Here is a 26,388-nt window from a genome sequence, read left to right as displayed (position 1 = left end):
AGTATTTAATTTTGAGCTAAAAGTCAGTTTCACTAACAGCACTGATTACTTGGAAGTGTGCTTACTGCTTAACTTGACATAAAGAATTTTATCAGTTGAGCAGCGAACAATATGAACACTTCATATTTATAAAGTTAAAGTGAATTTATTGCAAAAGCAGCAGATCAACTTCCTTAAAGTAATTGCATTAAATGAACCAACAATTAGTTCCAGACTTCATATGCTGAAGCAGAAGCTGTATGACCTTTTTTAGCTTAGCCTTTGTCAAATACTTGTATTGAATAAAGACCACAGGACGCATATTTGTAAAATGTATTTGCCTGTATGTGTACAAACTTGAATGACGGACAGAGCCTACATGTACCTGAACACAAAGATGTAAAGTTTAAGACGACACACAAGGACTTGCCACATCTTCAAAGCAAGTCCAGAAGACCTGCAAGGCAGCATTGCTGATGCATTGAGCAGCACTAGTTAAAGGCAGCTGTGATTTTGCACGACTCCCAGTGCACACAGCTAATGAAGCCAAACCTGACGTGCATCAGGGTCAGGAAAGCACAGGCGCTACTCCATGGAAGACAGAGGAGCTGCTCTCTCCATCTCCAAGCAGCACAGATCAAAATCAGTCCATGTCCTTTCTTGCTCTCTGTACGTACAGTCTGTGACTTGGAAGCACATGCAATTCCTTAAGATTAAATGTAGACATGCTTTCTGTTTAAATTCCCCACAGCACACATCTAAACTGCTAGCAGGAGGAGACACGTGCTGCCTCCAATGCAGAGCTCCTGGTGGATCCCCTTGCGGCGACCAGGCAGCAGCAGCAGTGGCGCCGCGCTGAGACACGGCTGCCAAGCCTCGGGGGTGCCCGCTCCGTGTCCCCGGCATCCCTCGGGATAACACCCGCGTGCCTGCCCACGCGGCCCGGCAGAGCGCCAGCCCTGCGGGAGGACCAGGACCCAGGGACAAGGAGTCCCTGTGCCCGCAGCGAGGCAGGAGCGCCAGGCTGCGCCACGGCGCGGCGTTTGGTGCTCGCCCTCGCCCGTGCCGCCGCTAACAATCAGGGCCCTGTGCCGCTGCTGCAGCTGCGACGCACGCACGGTCGTCCCTGGACACTGATGCCAGTCACTGCTCAAGTGCCTTGAAAGAAACATTTATTCTCAAATATTTAATATTTGCCCAATTGATTTTTTTATTAGACTGCCTTTTCATTTCTTTTCTTCTCTTCAGCTCTGGTGCAATACGGCCATAAATATTTGAGTAACGGATGCTCCACACTCAAAGCGCTTCATGAGAGCAATTGTTCAGAAAGACAAATAGTGATACGCTTAGGTCAGGGCTGGCAGGTTAAAGTGGAAAATGCCCAAGCAGCGTTATCAGGGCAACTATAGGCTGTTAGCAGCAGTAACGGCAGAAGGCAGGGGGCATCCGCACCACCCCCGGAGCCCTTCCAAGGGCGGTCTACCGGGATCTCGGCCGACCACGCTGCTCTCGACAGGCGAGGGTGCTTGGCGCACGGCCCGCTCCCCACGCGCGCGTCGCAGACCTCGCCGGTCTCGCCCCCCCGGGACGAGCTCCGCGCCGCAGAGGGAGGCAGCGGGGTGCAGGAGCACGCGCCCCTCGGGGGGCCCGGCCGCCGCCGCTGCCCCGCCGGACCGAGCTGGGACGGGGACAGGGACAGGGCGCACGGCCGCGGCACCGACCGCTGCGGCACCGGCCATCGCGCCAGGCTCCCCGAGCAGCGCCGAGCAGGCGCCGGTGCCCGACTCCGACCTCCGTTCCCACGAAGGGAGTCTGGGGCGACTCCGCTGACTGCTGTGCAATTACAGCAGGTTTACATACGTACCGAGCATATCTGGCCACATCAAAGACAGAATTTCTGCTCTTGGGTATGCTTTTTAATTAATTTTACCCTAGATGCTAACATTAAAAGGCCTACCAAGGAGTGAAGGTTCTCCCCGGAGGAAAAAAAAGTAGTGAAAATGACAACAGTTTAATCTTATTTTAAAATTTTAAAGAGGGTGGGGAGAAGCAGTTTGCTTTACAAAAACTTTTTAAACTTCAGCATTTCTTTCAACAAGATGTTTTGAGGGAAATTTTGCTACAGGCTCTACCAATAAGTCACAAGACGCACTACTTGTTCTGCTAGTTCTAATTGCCCTGGATTGTGCAATTTTATCTTTCTAAACTAGCAGCAAACATATCGAGGATGAGATTTACACATTTCTCCCGAGGGACTTTCCCACTGCTTTAAACAGCGTATTTCCTCCTTCTGATCCAGAAGGAATAAACGCTTACAAATTTTACTTTGGTTTCCTCACTGCTCTTGACCATTAATTGAATTTAAACCAGAATCCCCTAAGCAGCCCCAAGTCCTCCACCTGAAGCAAAAGCGGGGGTTCTTTTCTCGCTTCCCTTGCGCAGCCCAGTGCTCCCAGGGCCCGCAAGACGCATCCTTCACCCTCCGCCAGGCCGCGCTCCGACCAGAGCCTCCCAGTACAGGGCATCCGTCCCACCTCTCCGCCCAGACGCCGCGAGCCCCTGAGAGCGGGTCCTGGGGCTCCCTCCGGCTCCCGCATCGGGGTGCCCTGCGCACCGAGCGCCGGGGCAGAAGCACCGCTCCGCTCCCCGGGGCTCCCGGGAGGAGCCGGGGCGTCGAGGTCGGGGCTGGGCTGCGGGACGCCCGGGGGCGCCTGTGCCCTGCACCCGAGACCCGGCCCGAGGCGGCGAGGGGCGTCAGGCACCGTCAACCGGTGCCGCGTTCCTCAGCACCCTTCTGCTTGTCGCCCTGCTTTAGGATTTCTCTTTTCCAGAGAAAACCCAGATCTCCAGAGGGAGGTCAGGGGAAAAAAAAAAACGTGGACTGGTCTTTATATTTCTCAAAAAAATAGCCAACGCTTAACAAACCTTCATTCTCCACAGTCTAGGCTATTATCTGACACAGCCCTGACAGCGTATGACTGACTACATATTCAGCAATACAGAAATTTAGCACTTCAGCCAGAATTCCTTCTCTGCACATGGAAAATTCACCGAAACGGGAGGAAACTGGAGTTATGGCAGAGCACAAACTGAATTTGAGTTAAGAGGACCATCAGCCCGCATGTCAGACACAAGCACACTGCAGCAGATCAGCAGCTGCCGTGCAGTAATTACAGGAGACACGTATTCTCCTCTACTAAGGACTGATGAAGCTCTTGGTTATGATACCAGCTTCCTTCCTGGGTATCTCAGACTAATGAAGTGAGAATAGAAGGGCCCAGCAAGAATAATAAGCAGTTCAGAAAACGTCATTTTTAAGGGCAGGCTAAAACAGAGGATTTGACTGAAAGACTCTACATAAAACATTGTCATAAGTACAATGCTGCACAGCTTTTTTGCAGGTTGCAGACCAGAGAGCGAGAATCATTTTAACCTACAGTCAGACACAGTTTGTTAGATATATATGAGCACTTACCATAAAAACAGCTCAGAACTAGAATAGTTTCCAGCAAAGACAGCGAGGTGGCATCCTTAGAGGTGTGAGACACGTTTGACTAGTACCTGTCAAGTATCTGCCTCATTTGAGCCTGTAACAAACAGAAGGCTGAACTAAAAGATCTCCTGAGTTCTTATCAGCCCTTCCCTCATTTATCATTTTCTGAGTGTACATTTCCATGTTAACTTCAATAATTATCTCTTAATACCATCACTTAAATCCTGAGAGAAGCAACACAGCGTGATAGTTTTCTGCAGTATATCTCCTCTCATTCAAAAACCTCAAGCTGATTTATTCATTCATTTCTTGCTAAATCAAAAGAGCCTAGAGACCAGCTGGATGGAAGTAAGATTCCAGAATGAACCTAGCATGGATGAAAATCTTTTATAAGAATCATTGTACTGTATCAATGCTACCAGTAAGTACAGCTCATCCTGCTAGATAACCTCCAAATGCCAGACTTCTGTGCCAATGGTCCCACCGAGTACAATTCTGAACGGGTAAAACATTAACGAACGCATCCCCAGAAAAGCCAGAGTTTTTAACAGAAGTGGCAGATACGCATCCAGGAGGGCAGCGAGTGCAGCCATGACAGTAACATAATAAAGACAGTTGAGCTGTTAGCTGACACTCAGACCCAGATAACACATTGTGGTAATTGTACAGCAAATCCTTTGTTTTCCCTTTCTGCAGCTGTGATTCAGGACTCTCCTCTGCACCCCCACGCCACTTATTGTTCTCTCCCATGAGTCACATTTTACTACCATTTCTCCTCTGCCACCTGCATTTGACAGCAGCAAAGGTTAAGCATGGCAGAGTTTCAAAACCCTTCATTACCAGCGGCTACTCTTCCTTCTTGTTTGCATCACGTAGAAAAGCCTACTGTACTCTTCATGCATTGTCTCAGACTTGGGTACATCTGATGTAGGAGGTTTTCTGTAAGGGGACACATCTTTTTATTTCTACTTCTTTTACTTCCCAGTCAAATAGAAATTTATCCACAGTACAGCGTGAAGTTGTTTTTCCCCCATAAGAAAGAAAACTAGCCAGCATCAAAATTCCACACTAATAATTACAGACTTTGTGCTTGGCTTTGCACTGTTCATAATGTACTACCTCCATAATTTTTTTTATAAGCAACTTGATTTAGTCACTCTAAATTATTTGCATGACTAATGAATGTGCAGGTAAGAGTAGTAAAATTACACCAGACTCCTGCTGAATTCTTTAAATCAAGAGATATTGAGACTTGTTGGTGCTGAACAAACACTAAATTTATTGCTTGTACCAATACTGCTTCAGCTTATGCACAGAACTAACTAAACTCCAAAACCCTTGTCCTAACCTGAATTATGCTCAGTGGATACTTTTTTTTTTTGGTTGTCTATAGTCCCAACTAGGAAAAGAAAAGTCTACTTTGCAAAAGCACCTGGGAAATATAAACTGTTACAGAAGTGCCACGGTTTATTATTACATTGATACAGTAATTAGAGTTAACAGAATCAATATTTATGGATGTTTCACTATCAAACAGCTTTTCTGACCTATTTTCACACTATTTCCATTTTACTTTGGAAAATTCACACAGAAATGTTAGGTTCTTCTCCATACAAATATCTATATCATTCTCATGAAAACAAGGAAATTTATATATAGACAAGAATATTTATTACTTATGAGTTCTGTGGATTGCAAGCACTTAGAGGCCTGGACCATCTTACAAAAGTGTATAAATGCATTGGAGCGTTATCTGTAGCCCAGGCTACCAAACCACAAAAAATACAGAAGATTCAGATTTTCCATTCTCTGCTTTTAAAAGTGCACATATTCTAATTCACAAGCACATCCAATACAATGCAATTCAGTAATCACCTGTGAATGACAAATAGCTGCAGTGCACAGTTCACAAGCTATAGCTAATAACCGTCCAAGATGTTCAGCAGGAGACAAACATCTGTAAATCCTAAAACCAAAGTTCACAAACACAAAGAAAAACTAAGTTAATCAGAAAACTTTAATGAGAAAATCAACAAGCTGTAATTGTAATCAGCAACTATAAAAAAGGAAATACAGGAGAATAAATGACAGTTTAATGAAATAACCTATTTCTTTTGAACTTAGCTTGGAATTAGCAATGGTTCTTTGACATATACCATTACATAAGCACTCCTGAATGTGTTTTCATTGCGTTGTCCAGAATTTTTTGCATTGCTGTATCAAATGTGTGTCATTACACACATTATTGTCTGTTACAATAAAAAATATTGTATCTATACCTCAGCAGTAAGTTCAGACACTTGATAGTCTTTCATATTAAACATTAATATTTAAATAATTCTTATTAACAGCAATGTTAGTGAATGAATTGAAAGCAGATGCATTTCTATTGCTTGCAGATTCACGTCTGCACAGAACTAACATACTATTGCACAGAGAACACAAAACTGTAGAGAACAGCTACACTTGCCCGTGTAAAATACAAAGTGATTTAAGACCTTCAGTCTAACTCAAACTGAATGTCAATCAAATTTGAAAAATTTCAGATGTTACTGAAAATGTGTTCATGGTATTGGTCTGATTTTCAAATGAATAATGCAAGAAAAGATTCCCTAGGAACATTAAAAAGTTTTTAAGGATAGGAAAAAAGTGTTGCATGCCTAAATGTCAATCACAGTATCCAAAAGAATTAATACTTCTGCAGAACGGCCAACCTTTCACAACTCTGCTCAGAAAACCGGACAAAGAAATGCATTTCTGTTCCATTAAATTCTAGAGGAAAAACATATCTATGACTAAAAGGTGGGCAACTGTATGACCTCAGAGATCTCACTTCCCTTCTTTGTGCTTATTTCCTCATCTGTAGGAAAGGATATTGTTTTTGTAATTCAAAGGCTTTTTTCCTGAACGTTACTTAACTAAGGATTGTAATGATCTTAGATATCCTTGAGACAAACATCTGCAGAAATGCAAAAAACTTGTGCTAAAAATCACACTTAGTTGTTTTTGATTTTTTTTTTTATTTATTTATTCCGAAATCTGTGTTTTGTAAACACACAGTCCAAGTCAATGAGCTGCTGTAGCCTATCCACAGTTCTAAGCAAACCTGATGCTAACTTAAATACAATTCTGTTGACATATCAGCCCCTTTCTCACTGAACCCCTCTTTGGCAAGTCATGAATGATAAATAGCTCACAGTGCATATTCTGTGATCAAAAGATCTATTTGGATGATTTTTCAATGCACACACCACCACAAGAACACGGCAAATCAAAATTGTTGTTTTTCATCTTATGTAATAGCTCAAGAAATGTTTTTCTTCAGCAATACTCCTCATTCAAATACAGTGCAGGAGTAGCAATCAGGGTAAAAAAAGAGTAGTACTGTAGACTCAAATTCAGTCAAACTCTTATTTAAGTATAGGCATACCTTTTTGGAGTCCATGAGATACAAGTGTATGCTTCTACGCATTGCTGAATAGGGCTGAATTTAAACATGTGATGTTAAACGCCTGTTTAAATGCTTCATTGAGCTGTGTCATTAAGGCTCAACTAGTCAATATTTGCAAAAGATCTCAAAACACAATACTGAATCTTAAGTCGCACACATTGGTGTGAGGAGGACTGGTATTTCTGGACGACCGTGAGCATCTTGCATTTGATCGCAATAACACTGCATATTAGAAACGTCCTGAATGTTCATAGTCTAAAATGGTTTTAATATTTATTGATTGGCTCTTCACATCAAGTTTTATTTCTGAAACCACCTTCTTTTACAGTGTAAGATATAAACTCTTTTGTATTTACACTTATTTTTGTATTAAAAGAAAAAAAGCTGAACAACTATATTTGATGTAAAACTGCTTCAGAAATAAAGGTTTCCTTAAGTGACACCAATACTTAACAGTTCTCAAACACCTTTTCAGGACTGACAAACCTCACTTGATTTTGATATTTATATATTAAACACATCTTAACTGTGGACTTTCAATCAGGCTGAAAAGATTGTTTTATGACTGTAATCATCAGTTTCTATGGCTGGCTAAGTATGCATATTTTTTCCCCGGCAGATATAGAGCAAAATCCAGGAGCCCTGATCTTCATCAGATGAGTCAAGCTACTTAATGCAGAATTCGTCTGTAAGGGATCACTGGTCCAACACTGAGACAAGCCAGTATATTGCTCACTCAGCCATGCCACATCTAGCACCTAAGACGTAGATCATACCGGCTTTCTCCAGATGCACCCTCTCCTTCTACATTCTTCATCATAATCTAACAGATCTGCTGTAATGATGAAATAATGATGCTGCACTGATTTCCATGGCCACTGATAGCACTACTGCAAGTTGAGGGTTGTAACTTCACAGCAAAGTGGGGCAGAACAGCAAACTGGTCTGTGAGGAAACAAACAGGAATTCAGTTGCAACTTTCTAAAACCATTTCACAGGCAAGGCTGAAATGGATAATCAAGCATACCTGAATTTCAGGTTTGCTACAGCTTGGCGCATGGCCTTTGCTCTCTGTTCCAGGTTCTCTGCTGAACCTACACCTCTCATTTGTACCACTGGGAATTTGGGATGAATGAAGAAAAGAGAATTCTTATAGCAAGGTAACAGAGAATACCTGCCCTACCTGGGGCTCTACTACAGGGTTTCCGAACCAAATCTTACATTAGACCATCATGTGCCATTATCAAAATTTAAATTAAAATTATAATTTTGTTGCTTAATAGAGTTTTGCAGATCATTTCTCACACACCATTTTCAACCACAATAGAAAGTTACTGCTGTTGGGGTTACTCTCAGCTCCAGAACGAAGGCCTGGAATGCACTAGGCACCACGAGATGTTCTCCACAAAGTCATGGTCAGACAGGACAGTTTATCAGAGACGTCCTGGGTCCTGTAAGAACCTGCCCTGCAAGGACGCCGGTTCCGCTCTGCAGAAAAACAACACATATCTGAGGGAACCAAGCTGAGCTGACAGACTTCAAGTTTCAGCCTGGACGGAGCAGAGACCAGAAGCGTGTCTAGAGGAACAGGTGATGCACAGCACAGGGTGATGCACAGGCAGGAGGGAGTCTCCTCTCTGGAAAACAGAAGGATGCTCCTGCCAGACTGAAAGAGGGGAGAAGCCTCCCCTGTGACAGGCTCAGCTACCCTGTTCTTTGTCTGTTTGCGGAGCAAAACCCGGCTAAGAGACTTGCCAAGGAACGCCTAGGCTGTGCACTGGGCTGAGCAGTATCTGCATGTGGTCCCTGAAGCGCTGCTGCTTCATCCAGCAAGACTGGCAAGGCAGGAAGCAGCGCTGAGCACGCTGTGCTCCGACAGACGTCTCTCAAACAGGCCAAGCAACCATAAGGTTGATACCACAGTTCTACCTGCAGTGGATGGTAATATGATTTCATTACACTGTATACAGCTGTTTTGCATTAGCCAGTCATAATGTTAGTTATTTCTTTTCATTTGTGTATCTATTTGCAATCCACTGAGAATGAATAAGAGATATCATATCCCAACTTCATTACTCAAAAAATGAAGGTACAAGCACTAGAACCTGCTCCTGTTGGACACACTATACTGTGGGTTTTTATATGCTATACTGGCCTTTTTAGCCACTCCGAGAAGCCTGAAGCAGGAGCAAGCATCTTATCCAGGCTCTCTTCTCAGTTCTGCTAGTTATTTGGTCTGTTGCACAGTCATTTAAACTCTCCAGACCCCAGTTTCACCCTGAGTTAATGATATGCATCTGGTAATTGGTGGAGAAATAGTTCTGTACATGTCTCTTTTATGTATTTTTTTGTAATGGATAAGAATAAATAGAACACCAGTGTGGTATTCTTTCTTGAATTTTTTTCCTCAGTAGTCTCATATGACCTCCCCTAAAACAGCGAGGTCTGCTTCTCCATTGAATTACTTATTCCAGTAGAAAAATCCAAAAATGACTTATTCAGGATATCTTAAGGAGCAGTGCCTTTGGACAAAGTCAAAATGAAAACAAAAGAAATCTTAAAAAAAAGGTATTTTTCAAAGAGAGAACTCCAGATTTAGTCTGAGTTGTTTTAAGCACATAAAATTATTCCAATAGGTTTCAGAGGGGAAAAAGAAATGTCCATACCCTCCACTTGAACCAAAGTATAGCAACCTAAATAGCAGTAGATGATGGCACTCCAGGCTAAATTAATGCATTAAGTCCTTTGGGCTTGACCTTTCCATGCTGTATCTTCAGCTCTACCACTTTCTTGGCCAGGTAATCAGGAAGGAACCTAGGCGATGTGTTCCCCCACCATGCTCCTTTTTAACCAGATCCACACAGCGGGCAGAGATTGAAGCCGATCTTCTCCAAAAGAGCCATGGGCATACACCCCTACAGTACTTGTTTAGGTTTTTACTTTGGTTATGGATGAGATTGCTAACTCAATCTTTGCATAGTCTTAAATTAGATGAATGAGTATGTAGAAATCTGGATAACAGGAAGGTTGTTTTTTTCCTTATTAAGAAATCATCAGATGGCTACAGTTTTATTCCAGAATTTCCCATGTGTTCTTTGCTCACATTGCTTATTATGCCACTTTTAACCACTCTTCCTTGCTTTGCTTCTAGCAGTGTTATACCTCAAACAAGTTTTCTGGATTTCCCCTTTGCCTATGCTAATTAACACCCAGTACGGATGAGAATAAACAATTTTCTGCATAGGAGGTGCAACTTTGATCTTGGTGTTCAAGGGGAGTAAATCCAAAAATAAGATGGGTCGAACTGTGAATTCTCACGTTCAGCTTGATCCACTTATTTCCCATAGTTTTCAGGTGACAGAAAACAGGTGGCTCAAATGGTGTTTCTGCAAAGGCAAGGCATACCTCTGAATCACTTTTGGATTCACCGGGTACGCTCACCGCTGATTAAGTCCACTGTAAAGCAGACTTTCCTTACTCACCTTTGTCCATACAAAATTCTTGGAGATGCTCAAACTCATTGGCCTGTTTGGGCATATAGGGGACTATTCTAGGGTTTCTTTCAAATTGACAATTCATATGCTTTAAGTGAGACTATGTATTTAATTTCTTGCATGCTGATAGTCCTCCAGTGCCTCCTCAAAGCCCTCCCTCCCAACAGGAAAGTTTCAGCATGATTTAGTGAGAACACGCCACAGAGCAGCTTGTCTTCCTGCAGTCCCCAAAATCACATGCCCCCACACAAGTGCAAAATCAAGGCCCCCATTTACAAATCAGTGAATTTTACAAAAGCTTTTTTTTTTTTTTTTTTTTTTTAAACACAATATGGTGTCAGGTAGTGATGTGATTGCACAGTCACACTGCTTGAATATAGAGAAAAGGGGCTATCTTACAGAGCTGTCCTACATACACTGCAGATTATACATCAAAACTGAAACATTTTTCAGATGGAGTGTTTTACGTAAATGCTGCAGAGAAATGTTAATTTCCACTTTCAAAAATAAATTAAATTTGAAGTACCTCAATGTATGAAACAAGGCAAAGAATTGTAAACAGAACACATTTCAAGCTGCCCACCCACTACAAATTATTTCACTTGACAACAGCTATTTACAAAAAGCACCACTAGAAACTCTTTAGGACCAAAACTCAAACACCACCCCTCTTCTCTACTACCTTGGCCTTTCATATCAAGGAATCAAATATCTGACGTTAAGAATCCCCCGGACTGATTTCTAAAATAAATCAGATGGGTCAAGTCAGCGCTGAATCCCCTCTCACCTGCGAAGCCAACCTTCCTGTAGCACCAATGAGAAATTAGCACTGGGAACCTGCACGGGGCCAAACTCCACCCTCCGCTACCCAGAGGCGACGCAGAACAGCATCACGCGGCCCAGCTCCACGAGCACAAAACGCTGTGCAACGCTCGAATGATCCCAAAGCAACACTGGCAATACTGACCCTTTCCCACACGTAACTTAAAACAGGGTTTGGTTCTTAATTCCTCCTTGGTACCAGGGGTCAGGGCAGCGCCACGTATGATTAGCCATACTTTGTCAAACAAGCGGGTTTACCTCAAAAACTAAATATGGTTAGGATGCATGAGAAAAAGTGCTGCAACTCCAAATAGGGAAGTAACATCGGTGTGAAATTTTGATGCTGCTGAGCTGTTGGAACGACTGTAGGTGATTCCCAAAACTGTCTGATAGTTCACACAGAGCAAACACACACACAGTCATATCAGACAGGATTACAAATCAGCATGAAAGAGAACTCTCTATGGAAGAGGTCTGAGTGAAGGCTCACTAAATTCCAGACATGATACTTTGCATTCCTGCCCATAAAACACAAAGTTCAAATACTGTTAAGAACACTTCATTTCTCCAAATAGCTGCAGAACTGTTTTTGCTGAGACCTGAAAACAGGCTTTACCAAATGGAGTGAAAGAGCACAGATACCCAAATGCAGGAACTACTAGATCTGATTTTTTGATTTTCTAGGGAACACACAAATTAATTAAAAGCTATGATTAAAAATTGCATAAAGCTGTAAAATGTGCAGCACAATAACTAGAAAGTCTTCCTTAAAGCTGGTCCTGCTGCTTGCCTGTTTGCACAGCTAGTGCAAACTTGATAGTAAAATAATAAGCATTTACAGGAATAAACAGAATCATTTTCTGTTAAGTATTCAAATGTCTTCCAAACAGTTTTAGCCTTCTCCTCTGAGAAACAATGATCTAATAATAACAGCTTCCCCCTGCTTTCTGCGAGGGGAAACTGATTTCGGTCACACGCCAGCAAGCACCGTCACGTATTAGCTGCAAAAGGCAATGTCAGCAGAGCTTTGGGCAAGTCATGTTCCCTTCCCGCTCTCTTCCCCCGCCGCCCTCCCTCCCTCCCCTCCCCAGCTCCGGGGGTCCGTACCTTCTGCGTGGCAGCTGGAGGACAGGATGGTGTTCGGAGGTCTGAAGATGTAAGGCAGATAGCGTGAGAAGCATTTCATCTTCCAAAAAAAATGGTAAAAAGGACAAAATAAAAGCATAAAAAAAGCTAAAAAAAATAAAATAAAAACAAAGCGAAGCCTCCTCAATCCATGAGGATTTTTTCGGAGCCGGGGCAGGCTACGGGGCGGCGGCGCCCGGGGCCGGCTCGGGGGGCTGCGCGGCCGGGAGCGCGGGGCGGCCGGCGGCGGGCCCCATGCCGGCGGGCCGCGCAGCGCAGCGCAGCACCGCTCCGCTCCGCGCAGCGCCGCGGGCACGGGTGGGCCGGGCCGGGGCCGGGCCGGGGCTGGGGCTGCCCGCGGCGCCGGTCCCGCCCGCGGCGCCCCGCGGACGCGGAGCGGGGGCGCCCCGCGGCGCGCAGGTCCCGCGCTGGCGGAGAGGCGGGCGCGGAGCGGGGGCGGCGGCGGCGCGCTGCGCCCCGGCTAAAGCGGCGCCGGACGAGGCAGCGGCGGCGGAGTGTCCCGAGACCCCGCGGAGCCGCCGCCGGCGCTGCCCGCCCGCTCGCACGGCGGCCGCGGGAGGCAGGGAAGGAGGCAGGGAGGCAGGGAAACCCGCCGGGGTGGAGAAGCGGAGCGCGAGGGAATTCTCGCTCCCAAACCCAGGTGTTCTCGCAGCGCCAAAGCCAAACGCAGCCCGGTGCTCCCTGCTCCGGGCGGCGTCGGAGGCAGCGTTAAAATTGCCGGTGAATGCTGTTGCCTCGGCAGGTCGGAGCGGCCCGAGCCCGGGCGGCTTCGCAGCTGCACTTTCCCAGCCCTCACGCATTCAGAGAGTATTTTTAGAACAGGGAGTAACCAAAAGACACTAAAAACACATTTAGAAACCACACTGTGAAAATGCAGTCATATAACGAAAATAAATTTTACTGTATCCTGGACTTTTCTGATCCAGTGCTCTTAATTCAAACCCTCCAATATCCAGGTAACTCACAGCCCTGAAGAAGCAGAGCAAACATACCTAGATCAATAATCTTCCTGCTTTTTCACCCTGTAACTCACTTTTTAAGACAGGAATTTCTCACAGCTGAGTGCCTTCCAAGCTCTACACCTGCTCTGCAGCAGCCTGCTCAGGCTGAAAAATATATTGAAAAATATCACAGTACCGAGAGGGCAGGCTGGAAGAAAATATTCTTAATGTGACATTAAGTTGCTGATGTTCAGTTCTCTTGTTTTCCTGCTGTTTAATTACCTTATGGATAAATTCTTGGTTTAGGACCAAATCACAATTGTTGCCTTCTGTGAAGCTCTGGGCCACTTCACAGTTTGGTTTGGTAACCTGACTGTGGTATTTCTGATTTTTCTGATTGGCAGATGTAATCATGATTGCATTTATACCAGAGATGCAAAGCACCTGTGCCAATGGAGAGAGAAGTTTTTCATTTCACTTTAATCTGCCTCTCTTTATTCAAAACGCCCTCTCTGGACTTAAAAAAAAAACCCAACAACAACAAAAAAAACACTCCTGGCAAAGCCTTATTGCTTAAAGATGACAGCTCACTGTGACTGCATGACAAAAGTGAAGGCTGAAGTTTAAGTATTAGTGTGTGTCTCTAGTCCATCCCAGGAAACAAGATATGAAATAAAGAGATTATGTTTTATAAAGCACTTTTCATGCCAAGTCACTTTATGAGTTCATGTATGACTCACACTGTAAGATTATTTAACATGGTAGTTTGGAAATGTAAACCACTATCTCTGAAGCAAACACAGCTGTTTAACTGCACCCAGAAACTACAATCAGGTTTATTTGAGAAAGTGATGAATGTCATCTCCAGTTGAAATTATAGAGGAAAGTTAGGTGCAGTATGCATAATTAAACCACATCACAGATGTGAAGCTGCAATTACATATTTGTAATGATCAGAGAGGCCCAGTTACCATTTTCATAACGGTGTACAACAAAACCTGGAAAAGACTCTGTATTTCCAAGCAGTTAGTTGTACAATGATTTTGGAGCCAGGATAACTTTAGAAAAGGTTAGGGCTACCTATAAGTTAGGTCAGCTGAGAATGGTTCTGGAGAAACTGTTCACCTTCTACACAGCAAAAAAAGAGTGTATTGCTATTCTAATCTCCATTCTTAGCATGCTGCTTACACTCTACATGTGTGGGCACACGTCATCAAAAAAGGACAGCATGTATTCTGGTCACCTGAGGATGACAGAACCACACTTTTGTATCACAGGAGCAGTCTTTGATTCTGCACAAAATAATGTGCTGATTCTCCAGCATGGATTTCCACAGCAACTAACATCTTACTGCAACCATGATCACAGTAATGAGTTTGCATGTGCCTGTTGCATATACAGCAATGTCTAAATAGACACCCTCAGCCTCAAGAAAAATCAAGGTGTAGAATAGGGAATAATTGCCAACTGCCTCTTCCAGCACGATGAACTAGAGAGCATCAAATGAAACTGAGAAGGAGCAGAAGATGCATTACATGTAGTTAAGCTGCGGAATTCCTTGCAAGGGCAGACTTTGAAAGATTACATAGGTAGAAAGAGAAGTTCAAAAACAAGTTCATAAAGAAAGATCCACTGAGCGATATGAAATTCAGATACCATTTTTGGTTTGGGAAGTGCCTGAGTCATAATTTGCTGGAGGCTGGCAGACTGTCTGGGGGTGTATTACAGTATCTTTGCATTACATTGTTTCCAGAATGGCCACTGCGGGAGGCAGAAGGCTGGGCTACGTAGACCTTTGTTCTCACCCAAAATGGCCAGTTTTATATTTTCACATTTAATAGCACATACAGTATGAAACTGTTAATACCTTGATATAATAATACAGGTTCCTGAGGTCTGATATGCAACAATAAAAAATTACCTTTGAAGACTTGGATTAGGTGTTCTGTTATTTTTGCATGGTATAGTAGCTGTAGAGGATCCCTTCCCAAATAGATAAAAGCTAAAAATCTTGCTATGAGACCTTACAGGTGGATTTGCCTGTGTCAGGAGTAGAATACAAGACAGGGGGCAAGGACAGGGCTTACTTCAGCAGGAAGGCAGCATATTTAGTGACTCGTTTGTACAGGCCTGTGATGTAGCAGAGAAAGATGGGTTTCACTTTTAATTAATTCATTCTTGGGTAGGATATTTTCAAGCAAATCTTTTTTTTTAATATCACAGACGTGAATCTTCAGTAGAGGCTGGAATAAGGAAAAATTTGTCATGCAAAAATACTTGAGAAGTAGGCAAACAGGCAGTTGTTATAATCAGCATCAATGTCAGAGCAAAGTGGATAATGCTATAGTACATAGGGGGGAAAGGTGGGTCAGCTGGGGAATTAAAGGCTGGAATTACCTTGAAAATAGTGAAAAAAACTCAAGTTTGGACTTTCCATGTAATCTTTATTCAAATCATTCTGCTGATCCTGAGAGAATTGCTGTAAGAAAGCATTTACAGAGCTGGGACCTCTGAGCCTCTATATCATCTACTTACCAACATAGATACAAATTACAGAGAGTCAGAGGTTATGTGAGCCTCTGGAATAAACATCACCCACACAGAGCTGTGAAGTGACTTGCTTAAGGTCACTCAGGAACTCAGAATCAGCTTAAAACAGAAGCCATATCCGAGTCCTACCTGTAGGACTGAAATCTGCAAATATTGTGCCTCTCTTTCATCATGTGTATGGATAGGAATAGTCTCCACTGTATACTACAGAAAAAATATTCTTTCCACTTAAAATATAAAATAGATATGAACATTCCCTAAGAAGCAGATTAATTCTACCTCATTAAACTTTTGGACAAGAAAAAAACAATCATTATCTTTATTGTGGTTTGCATCTATTTAAATATTTATACTCAGCTTTTATGTTCCATTAACAAACTGAGTTTCACTGCACATGCAAAAATCAGGATGTGTAATTCAGCTTAAATAGCAAGCATCACAAAAAAGAAACTAACATATGAGAACACAAGACAGGTTCTGTCCCATCTTGGTGAGCCTGCAGACAGTTATTCAACATTTGAAATCTTTGATTTGGAGCTATTGATTACACATCTGGATGATCTGGCAAATACAGATACATGCAAGCAGATGTAATAGAAATCCCAGACTCACTGGAAATGGCTGTTGGTCTGGCAGCTTGCTTGGATCTGACAATATTCCAACAGCAAAATATTCCAGACACTGGGTAGAACATTTGACTTCATTAGGACCATTTTCATTTAGCCATTACTAATTATGTGGTAGTTCGCCATTTGATAACTGTTTAACTCTTGATAACTGTTTAACTGATAACTCTTTAATTTGCACAAATCAGGATCCTATATCAGATTGCTAATTATCATTAAACCAATATGAGGTAAGCTCTCTAAAACTTGTTTCCTGCTAGCAGCAGTGAAATACAGTTCAAAGCAGTGTGGCGCCACAAAGAGAATCATCAACATCATTTACTTTATATTTAACATTTAAATTACTGTGTTTGTCCAAGCAGCTGAAAAAAGATGTCTTAGACATCCCGTCTACACAAACGATCTCATTCATTTGGACAGTTGTGTTGAGAGCTAAAGGATCCATTAGACCACTGATTTCACCAAGTACTACACATTATGATACCATATTCCAAGCTAAGGAAAGCAGCAGACAAGGAAAGAAAGAAATATAAAGTGTGTGTGTGTATGTGGATTTATGTGTGCACGGAAAACAGTATGCATACAGAATTACCCTCTGCAACTTCTTAAAATATCATTTAAAAGCCCGAATTACAGTGTATTCTGCTGCAGGTGGCAGGCTCCTCTACTTTTAAAGACACAGTACATCATATACATAATAGCAACATTTCCTTTCAACTAACAATATACAACTGCATGCATTCCAATAATTAATGAAATTACATTTTGTAAATTCGGGATGCTTGGATGCTGCTGAGAGTTCTGAAGGTCAGAAAAGTGCCATGAAGACTACTGAACCCAACATATTATGGATAAACTTTTGATGAAGGGGAGACATCTGAATGCTGTGATATAAACACATACTTATGACATGTGATTGATGTGTATGTACATCTGTATACACAAACACACATAGATGCATATTTCCATGTGAATACAAACAAAAACAGCGTAACAGCCAAGAGCCCAATCCCATACCTAAAATATTCTGCTGAGCTTTCTGCCCAATCACGGTAAGGCCATCTGTTCCTGTTGACAAAATTTTACAGATCATCTTGATTACTTTTTTGTTATTTATTTCACTGAATATGGCCTTTAAAGTAACATCTCTGAGGCTTTTCTATTCTGTGGCTCCAGGTTACTCCATGCAAAGATTACAGGGGTCCTTTCCTGTCACCGTGTCTCTGTTTTCCTCTGGAATTGAGTTTCAAATGTGAAAAATAACAGCTTATAGCATTCAGCTGATAACAGGTTACATGAAGGAAGGGTAGTGACGAAGAAGAGGCAAGCTACCATTTTATCAATCCTGAACTGGCAAACAAGTACCCTTGACCATTCAAAATGATTTTCAGATTCTACAGTAAAAGTTCAAATCACTTGTAATCATTTCTGCGAAAAGCATCTTAATAGAAAAATGCTGTGGCTTTTATTGCAGTTAATTAATTTTTTCCTAGAGATTTAACAACTTGTTAAGTATTCTGAGTTCTGTGCACAACTGTAGTCTCTAGAGGTTACAGACAACAACCCTCTTCTGCAAAAGGCAGCATAACAAATAACTGCCACTGAAGCAAAACACATGACAATACTCCAGATAGAATCACATTCCTTGGAGCAGGAAAAGTTAGAGCTCTTGTATGAGCAAATGTCAGAGACTTGGGCTAACTCTGTTCCCTTCTCAGTCTTACTGTGCTTTTAAAGTAAGCCTCATGCTTCAGGAAATACAACAAAATAGAAGAAATACATCCTGTAAGCCAACTCAGTTCCTGCATTTATTATCTTGATATCCACATAAGGAGCTGCAAGCAGTTGCACTTTTAGCAACACTTTACCAGGCACTGCTGCATTTTTCAGCAAGGTCTTTCCCTGCCATCATTCTCACATCCAAAGCCATTCAGTTGGAGCAATGAAATGCTACTAGTAGTGTCTACACACTGGTTTCGAGCAGAAAACGTTGCCAGAGTTCTGCCAGTGCAGTTAAGACTTGATGGGCAGCATCCTCATATGCTGTACTCTAGATCTCTGTCCATCATGTGGTCATTCTGCAGTGCGATACCAGAGGACACAGCTCATGCTCTCTGGAGTTTTAAACAAAGCATGACAGAAAAAACATGACAGCCCGCAAATGTAAAAGGTCTGTGTAGTAACACAAACCAAACCCCTATACACATTGGAAGACAGGATTTCACCAGTGTTTAGTTGGTCTCCCTACGGCACAAAAACGCTGCCTGTAAAGGAAGAGTTAGGAGAAGAGGGATGTGATAAGGATGTCTGTTATCCATGAGGGAAAAAGTATAGATATAGTGTATATATACATATATATGTATGTATGTACATAAAGTATAGGTATCATATAGGGAACAGTGTGAAATGGAGGGGGAAAGAAATTCATGGGTTAACGAGAGCAATGCAATAGGAGAAAGGAAGATGTAAGTGGGAAATAAGAGTAAGAAAATGACCATTAAAAAGTTAAAAATAGAACAATCAACACAGGAAGAACAGGACTGAAAGAATACATTAACTTCAAGGTCAAGAAAATTAAATATATTTATTTCTTTTTGATTGTCCATGTTTTTGCAGTCAAAATGTTTGCCAAATACAGAACGGGTGTGCTTGCAGGGAGAGAAGTGCCTAAGTCATTTAGCAGTAAAAATCACCCTGAAAGCTACTAGGTATGAAAGAGGATGTGTCTTGTGCTCTTAAATCCCCCAACTGTCCGTGTTAATCCCTTCCGCACAGATATATATCTATGTAAGTGTATACACTGTAAATTATTTTAACTCCAGATACAAGAATGAGCAGCATTTTAATACTTATGTTAATACCCCTAGCACCCAGAAACAGAATCCAACTGATTCCAGTAGAGGATATGGTGGGAGAGGTGGTCTCATAATTCCCTGAAATGCTTATGTAAATAAAAGCTGAAAATCAAAGGAAATGTATTTCAAAGACTCTTGATATGCTTAAGACATAATGCTTTCAGATGAATCTTTTGGATCAATAGCTAATTTTAGTGACCTATCTTTTTCAAATACATAAATACTTGAGAAAAGCAGAAGAGAAAAGAGGTACAACTCAACTCTTTGCCAGCAGTTTCACCCAACAACATGTAAAGCAACCCCCTCCATACATTGATTAGGCAAAGAGTACATGACAAACAAGTTATCTTCGATCAAAGCAACAAAAGGAAAAATAAACCTACCTTCTGTCACCCCAATGTCAATAGTTCCTTTTACTTGACTAAAACACCAGAGCACATCCTGCATGAGGTTTCCAAATCCTGCCAGAAGAACACATGCAGAAAGAAGATATACTCACACTCCTGTACAGCTAGTCTTTTTTTGAACAAACACGCACACATGCACATACAAATTGGCACACAAATATCTGTAACTGCTGTACGGAGAGAAATATTTGCTCACCTGGTATCATTCTTCCATACAAAGTGCAGAGCTAACACTCCAAAACTGAAAACATTATGCCTGCACTATGAATTGCCCGTCTGTCTGTTTTCTCTGTACCATGTTAGGGCTATTTCGAAAACGGTGCAATTGGAGTCAGTCCCCTCTACATCACTGGCAGCATCACAGAAGAGTCAGGAGGCCCTGTAGTCACGGTCTTTGTCACAGCCTCTCTTCATCAGAATACTAATGCCCCAAATCATTTCCATCGTTGTAAAAAAGGGAGTGAAACAGAGAAACAAAGAACTACTACAACAACAACAACAACATTTTTTCCAGTTTATGGCCAATGTAGTTGTGAACTGCTTGGCAATGATTCTCAGCAGAATGAAACTGCATTAGAGTGCATCATAATAATATTATCAAAATTTTCCTGGAATCAGAAGTGCACTGTTTTTGTTTCAAAAGAATACTACAGGCGTTTCTATTATTAGGCATATTTAGTAAACTGTATCTCTCTAAACTGTTCTTGCTACTGTAGCAATACTCTGTGTTAAGACACTGAGAGAAATCAGGATTTTATCCACTGCTGCTCATTTTCTTGACAGCTCAGCAAATTTTTCCTTTCTGTAATGCAGTCTTCACTGTAGTACAAAAAATTCACAGCCTCAAAGGACAACTTGCTTCCTTTTATTTTAACACACATTTTATCTCAAAGCACTTTTCAAACATGAAGAAAGCAGTACAATGGAGTCATGAGAGAAGGAAATACCATTTTACACACAGGTGAAATGTGGCAAAGAAAATTCAAGTGTTTCACAGTGTGCAAGCATGATCTTAAACTCAATCAGGAGATCATGCTATACTCAAACTTGTTCCTTTCTTACAAAAGAAAAACCTGGGATTGATAGAAAGATAACATACAGGCAGAGATAGAACTGAGTTAAGCAAACTAACTCGTAGCCTAGCCACATGTCCTTGTGAGATTTCTGTCCTAACAGAACTACGCTGAGGAAATAACCTGTTCAAGTTTGAGAGCCAAAGAAAGAGAAATCCGAACACAGTTTATTTGAAACTTACATTTAATTCGATCTTCCCATTTTCTGTTATACATACATGCTCCAGATAACTATCTGTCCATGCATCCATCTGTGTGCTGCTCTGTCTTTCCATTTATTTGTTGTCCGTTTTTTTAATTCTATGAAAATCATTAAAATTGAAAATGATGCAAAGATTACGAAATGCAAAATGAGGGAGGAAATTCTAACTGCTTATGCTTATAACTTTCAAAAATGCCTTTATTTATATCATGGCCTTTTTTTGCATATTAATACAGGTCAATATATATCATATAAGGTAAACAGTAAAATAATAATATACATTATAACAGAATACATCCAAATTGTAGAATGAGTTTTTTGGAAGATTCAAGCCAAATACAGTGAAAACTGGAGTTTTAAGAGAAATGAAAAGATCTGGAATCCGAGGGTATGACATAGTTTGATAAGATTCTGAAAGAATATTAAGTTTAGTGAGATTCATAATTTGAGACGACCAAACAAGAGGTACAGCCACAAAAATCTGACATGAAGATGTGAAAAAAATTACAAATTTACAAAAAAATTCTTAACATAAACTTAAATGTCTCATAAATTCTGCTAATGTATTTCAAAAGCAAGTGAACAACATGTTGGTTGAGAGGAGCAATATCATTATGCCCTTTCCAGAAAGCTCTTTTGTATTGTTATTTACTTCCTCTCAAAAAAAGAAAATAATCAACTCCTTGAAGAAAAAAGGATTTGTGACTTTAAAATTCTTCCTCCTAGTCCAATCACATCTAACAAATTTCTGAGAAATGGCATTTTTGTCATTTTCAATGTCTTGCCTGTTTGCAAGAATGGACCTGGAAAGGAGAATAGACAGATAGTTTGAAATCCCAGGAGGGCAACAAACCCTGGTTTTCTTGTTGGCTGTTTGCCCAGCTAGGGACAGCTGTAATTCAGCATTGTCTGCAGCTCTTGTTTAAGAAAAGCTACATTTTTTTCTGAGTATCAGATCAGGGTTTTTCTTCATGAAACACAAAAATGAGTTTTTAGAAGAATTATTTATAACTCTCAACTTTCTCAACAGCCCTGAAAAGTGACACCTTTGTCATTGTATATGCTATGGTAAATGGCTGGGATGGCATGAAATAAATAGGCCTCCTGTCAATCCACTGGAATGTGTAATGAAGCAGCCGCTTACAAAAATCTTTAGGAACAGTTTTAATTTAGATAACAAACAAAGGCAGCTATCTAACATGGTTCTGCTTGTTTTTTAATAAGCCTAATTTTTAAACAGATTTCTACTGGTCTGCCTCTTACTATTTATGTCAACTGAAGATACAGTGGTGCTTCTAGAGAGCAGTGATGAAAGGCCTAATTTTGTACTCAAATTTAGTTATTGATAAATAAATTTGGCGATTTGAAATCCTGTCCTCATCCTGATGTTACTCCATGGGTTCAGGTACCACTCACATTCGAGTCAATAAGAAAAGAACCTGCATTAGAACAGATTTTGGTCCAAGTGTACTTTCACTGCCTGTCTGATAGAGGTCATCTTCTGGACTACTGAAAAGCTGCAAATTCTACTTTACAGGTTAGTGCAAATCTGGGGACAGGGAAGAAAATACACTTTTGTTGGTTGTAAGAATTTCCTATCCTGGTGCACCACTTTGAATCCTCCAGAATTAACTCAGCCTCTACACCAAACTGATTTAATGCTGCATGGATTAACTACAACAGAATTTGAGTTCCATTTTTTAAAGTCATTGAGCTCTTAGGAAAAGCACCCAAACAAAGCCAAGGATTTTTCCCCCTTATTAAGGACAGTAAAAAAACCCAAACAAATAACAACTTCAAAATCGGGCCCAATTCGTAAAGAAAATTAAAGAATACATATGACAGAATGTCAAATGGGATACAAAGTAGGTGAGCCAATTGCCCCTAACTCTCTGTTGTAATTGCCTGAGCAAAGACCACTCTATCCCATGAAAATAATTTATTGGATAATTCAGTTGTTTCAGCCGTTAACAATGTGTTATTTATCAGGAGGCACTTGTTTCATTTTTAAACTATGGACCAGGTTTTCTCTTTCTTTGAGTTGCTCAACAAAATATTGAAGACCATTCCTACCCTCTTGAAACATTTCTACATGAAAAGATTGTAAATGGACTCCATTTACAGACTGCAGATTTTCTAAAGATTGTAGTTCCCAATTTAGAGATATATGTGGCATGTCATTTTACAATGGGACTGCTGCAATAAATCCATCCAAATAGCAACCATCCAAATAGCTCTTTAAATGGATGGAAGTTGGAAGAGAAAGAATTCATAGTGGCCTTCAAAATGAGTTGAAAGACACAGGATGATTAACTGCAATACTAAAGGCTGGTATTTTGCCCCTTTAACAATGGTATGTTTCATTAGGGAGAATTTATTCCCAAAGGTATAGTTCTAGCAAACATTTTAAACAGATCTGTTTTCCAATTTCAATGTACAAAACACTTCCAATATGGATGTATGCAGAATACTATCCTAGGAAAAATTAAGTTCCATGTTTCCTTAAACTTTTAACACTTTAGTTTTAAATTAAATCCTGCATATTGGGCGTTGCGCTGGCAGAAAATCTTGGCAACTGGATTAAAAATAATGACAGACTGCATTACCCCAATTAAAGCTGAGCAATGCCATAAAATGTTTATGCCATTGCAAAAAATAGTTGGATTCATTTTTATTTCATGCATAACCTTGGATTTGATTTTTCCTTAATTTCCATTTCTACCTTTTCTTTCCTAATTAAATATTAGTTCATTCCAAAGTATAACATGTCCTAAAAGCTCATAAGCAAGAATTAAATTATTTCCTTATACTCAGATAGACTTCAGGGACACTATGCTATGTATTGGGGCAAAACTATCCAGCTGTGAACTGCAGTTGCTGGTGCATCCTATAGACATATGGTGTCTAGTCTAAAAAAGTGACATTTCAGATAATCTTGCTTGGGCATCTTAGAAAGGTAAGGGACAAGACAAGTAGAAACAAACTAATTGAGCACAATCTGGGCATTTAAACAAATCAACTTCTTGTTAAGTTTTCAAGCTGAAATACATAATCTTCTGTATCACAAGTCAGAATGATTAATTATGTTCAGTAGGTCTTGATCTGACCTCACTGTTATGACCTTAATGCATACACCTTGGTGCAGCTGTTCCTAACTGGTCAGAGTTTGAGAACAGGATCGATTGACCATTTATTAATATTGGCTGTTATTTAACCTTTCTATAATGTGCAAAGCTCTACATATAAAATAGAAAAGTTTTGACTCCAAGCATTTGACTCAACCTACTAATATACTAAGATGTAACACTTCAAAAGCAGATCAGAACCGACCTACTCTGTTCTAAAAGGCATTAACAAAGAAGAGGTTAGAGCTGGAAAGCTGCACAAAAGAAAGGTGACTTCTAAAGAAATAAATTGAGGCTTCCCCCTGCAGAAAAGAAGTAACTTCTGATAAAAAGGTAGGCTGAAAAGAAGGATGAACATGAATCAAGCTGTTTGGAAAGAGGGGCTAGTAAAGCAGAAGAGCCAGGCAACAGGACTGGAAAAGGATTAGTGCTATTTCCACAACACTGATTTCCTGTCCTCTTTTTGTTTTTGCTCAAACATATGAGGCTAACATTGATGCATTTGGCATAAATTCTTCTTTCTTGATGCTGACATCATTGAAATGATCCATGGGAAAGAGGCATGACAAACTCAGAAAAATTTGAATATACAATATGTGATAGCACAAGATGATTCTCAATTAGGATATCAGTTAATATTCAATATCACTTTTGATAGTTATGCAAGAATTGAAAGTAAAATCTAACCTAAGTCAATATTTAGAAAGTTTGAAACTTTAGTCTACTACAGCATTATAAAAATACTGAATTTGTTTTTATTCATAACTGTTTAAATTTTGTTGTTCTTCTTGAGTCTTTTTCAAGCTAACAAGATGTAGTGGTAACAAAATGGTAATTCATTCTCTGAAAGATGTAGTAAATCTCCAGTTGTAGGATTAGATCAAAAGTGTATTTGTGAGCAAATTTTGTAACATGTACCCAAGATAAATTTTGCATTCCTTCTGAAATGTCAAAAATTCCTTCCTCTGGAGCCTAAGTTTATTCAATAGCAAATAGAACAAGATGGCACTTTTTTGTGCTACTGGAAGATTTTTTGTGAGAGCAGTAATATGCCATTACACTGTAACAGTATTATGCAAATTTTAGCAATGGCTGGGAGGAATTTAAATTAATTATTCTATTCTGTGCTAGTATTTTGATCCTGAATTCTCTCTATTGCTTGCTATTCCCTCTGCCAGCTAGTGACTTAGTACTCAAACAATCTGATGATTTAGTGGAGTCCTACATTTGATATTTGAATGTTTACTTTTGCTGCTATCAGTACATAATTGCATGCAGAACCTGAATGTTCAGTTTTCCTGGCTATCAATGAAAACTAAGTGAATATAGGAACAGTGAACTCTACACATTTCCATACAAGATGGTAATAAATCTATGACTGCACTATAAATACAGATCCCATGATTGCAAGTAAGCTTATTAGTAACAAAACAGAAGCTCCTATCTTGAATAAAATGAATAATTCATTAAACTTAAGTAGGTAACGTTCATCTTCGCTATGTCCAGGACCTAGAAGTAGATATGACAACACAAGTCAAACCAATATATAAAACTTAATAAACTTGAATACTGTAGTAATTTAGTGAAGAAATTAAGCATGTAATTACATGTCCATTTCATGAATGTCAATATAAATAAATATTCAAGTTCCAAATAGAAGTGTCTCAGATACACAAAAAATAGAAGCCTTTTTCCATCAAAACTGCTACTAAACTTGTCTCATCTGAAAGCTGCTCTCAGAATACCTAACAGTTGTCCAAAAGTTGTCTTTTCAATGCGTTGGACATAGTCATATGACTAATATGTAGTTATGAAGCATTTCATGGTATGAAACTCAAAGGTAAATGTGACTTTCTCAAAGCGTGTATCTTTAGTAACCACTGCAGAACCCAGTTTCGTCTCCATTTCCACATAAACGAAGGGGCGTCTCCATCTTCCACTCACATTACTCACCGACAGCAAGGCCTGGGGCTCGGTGCTGCAGGGCTTTTGAAAGCGCCGATTAGGCACCAACAGAAAGGGCAGCGTTCAGCGATGGGCTTTACTACGTTACTTGAACTGTGAAGTTGGTCTCCCTTCCCCTGTTGAGTGAAAACACAGCTTCAGTGTCGGCATGGTTTAAACAAAACCAAACTAAACCTTCTGCATAACTGAATTTCATCCCCTGTCGTCACAGGTAACCACGTAATCCAATCCATTCAGTAGTTTACCAACGTTTATCTGC

At 40.7% G+C, this 26,388-nt stretch overlaps 1 protein-coding gene and 1 long non-coding RNA gene across 2 annotated transcripts in view; both read right to left on the bottom strand.

The window, feature by feature from the left end:
• The window catches only part of PPP2R2B (protein phosphatase 2 regulatory subunit Bbeta), a 107,708-nt gene extending 95,102 nt beyond the window's left edge, over positions 1–12,606 (bottom strand). Inside the window, exon 1 of the mRNA XM_013945976.2 lies at positions 12,347–12,606. Coding sequence (XP_013801430.1) covers positions 12,347–12,464 — 118 coding nt within the window. The 5' untranslated portion in view covers positions 12,465–12,606. The remainder of the gene's footprint in view (positions 1–12,346) is intronic.
• A 5,082-nt stretch (positions 12,607–17,688) lies between these two features.
• LOC106487248 (uncharacterized) lies at positions 17,689–21,056 on the bottom strand. Its single transcript, XR_001293039.1, has 3 exons — positions 21,020–21,056; positions 19,741–19,818; positions 17,689–17,735 (listed from the first exon to the last, which is right to left on the bottom strand). It is a non-coding gene; the product is annotated as an uncharacterized lncRNA (long non-coding RNA).
• Positions 21,057–26,388: the final 5,332 nt, after the last annotated feature.

This window comes from Apteryx mantelli, chromosome 14, assembly GCF_036417845.1.
Source record: "Apteryx mantelli isolate bAptMan1 chromosome 14, bAptMan1.hap1, whole genome shotgun sequence".
Taxonomy (NCBI): domain Eukaryota; kingdom Metazoa; phylum Chordata; class Aves; order Apterygiformes; family Apterygidae; genus Apteryx; species Apteryx mantelli.
The sequence above is the reverse complement of the archived record's forward strand: the minus strand, read 5'-3'. Positions and strand labels throughout refer to the sequence as shown.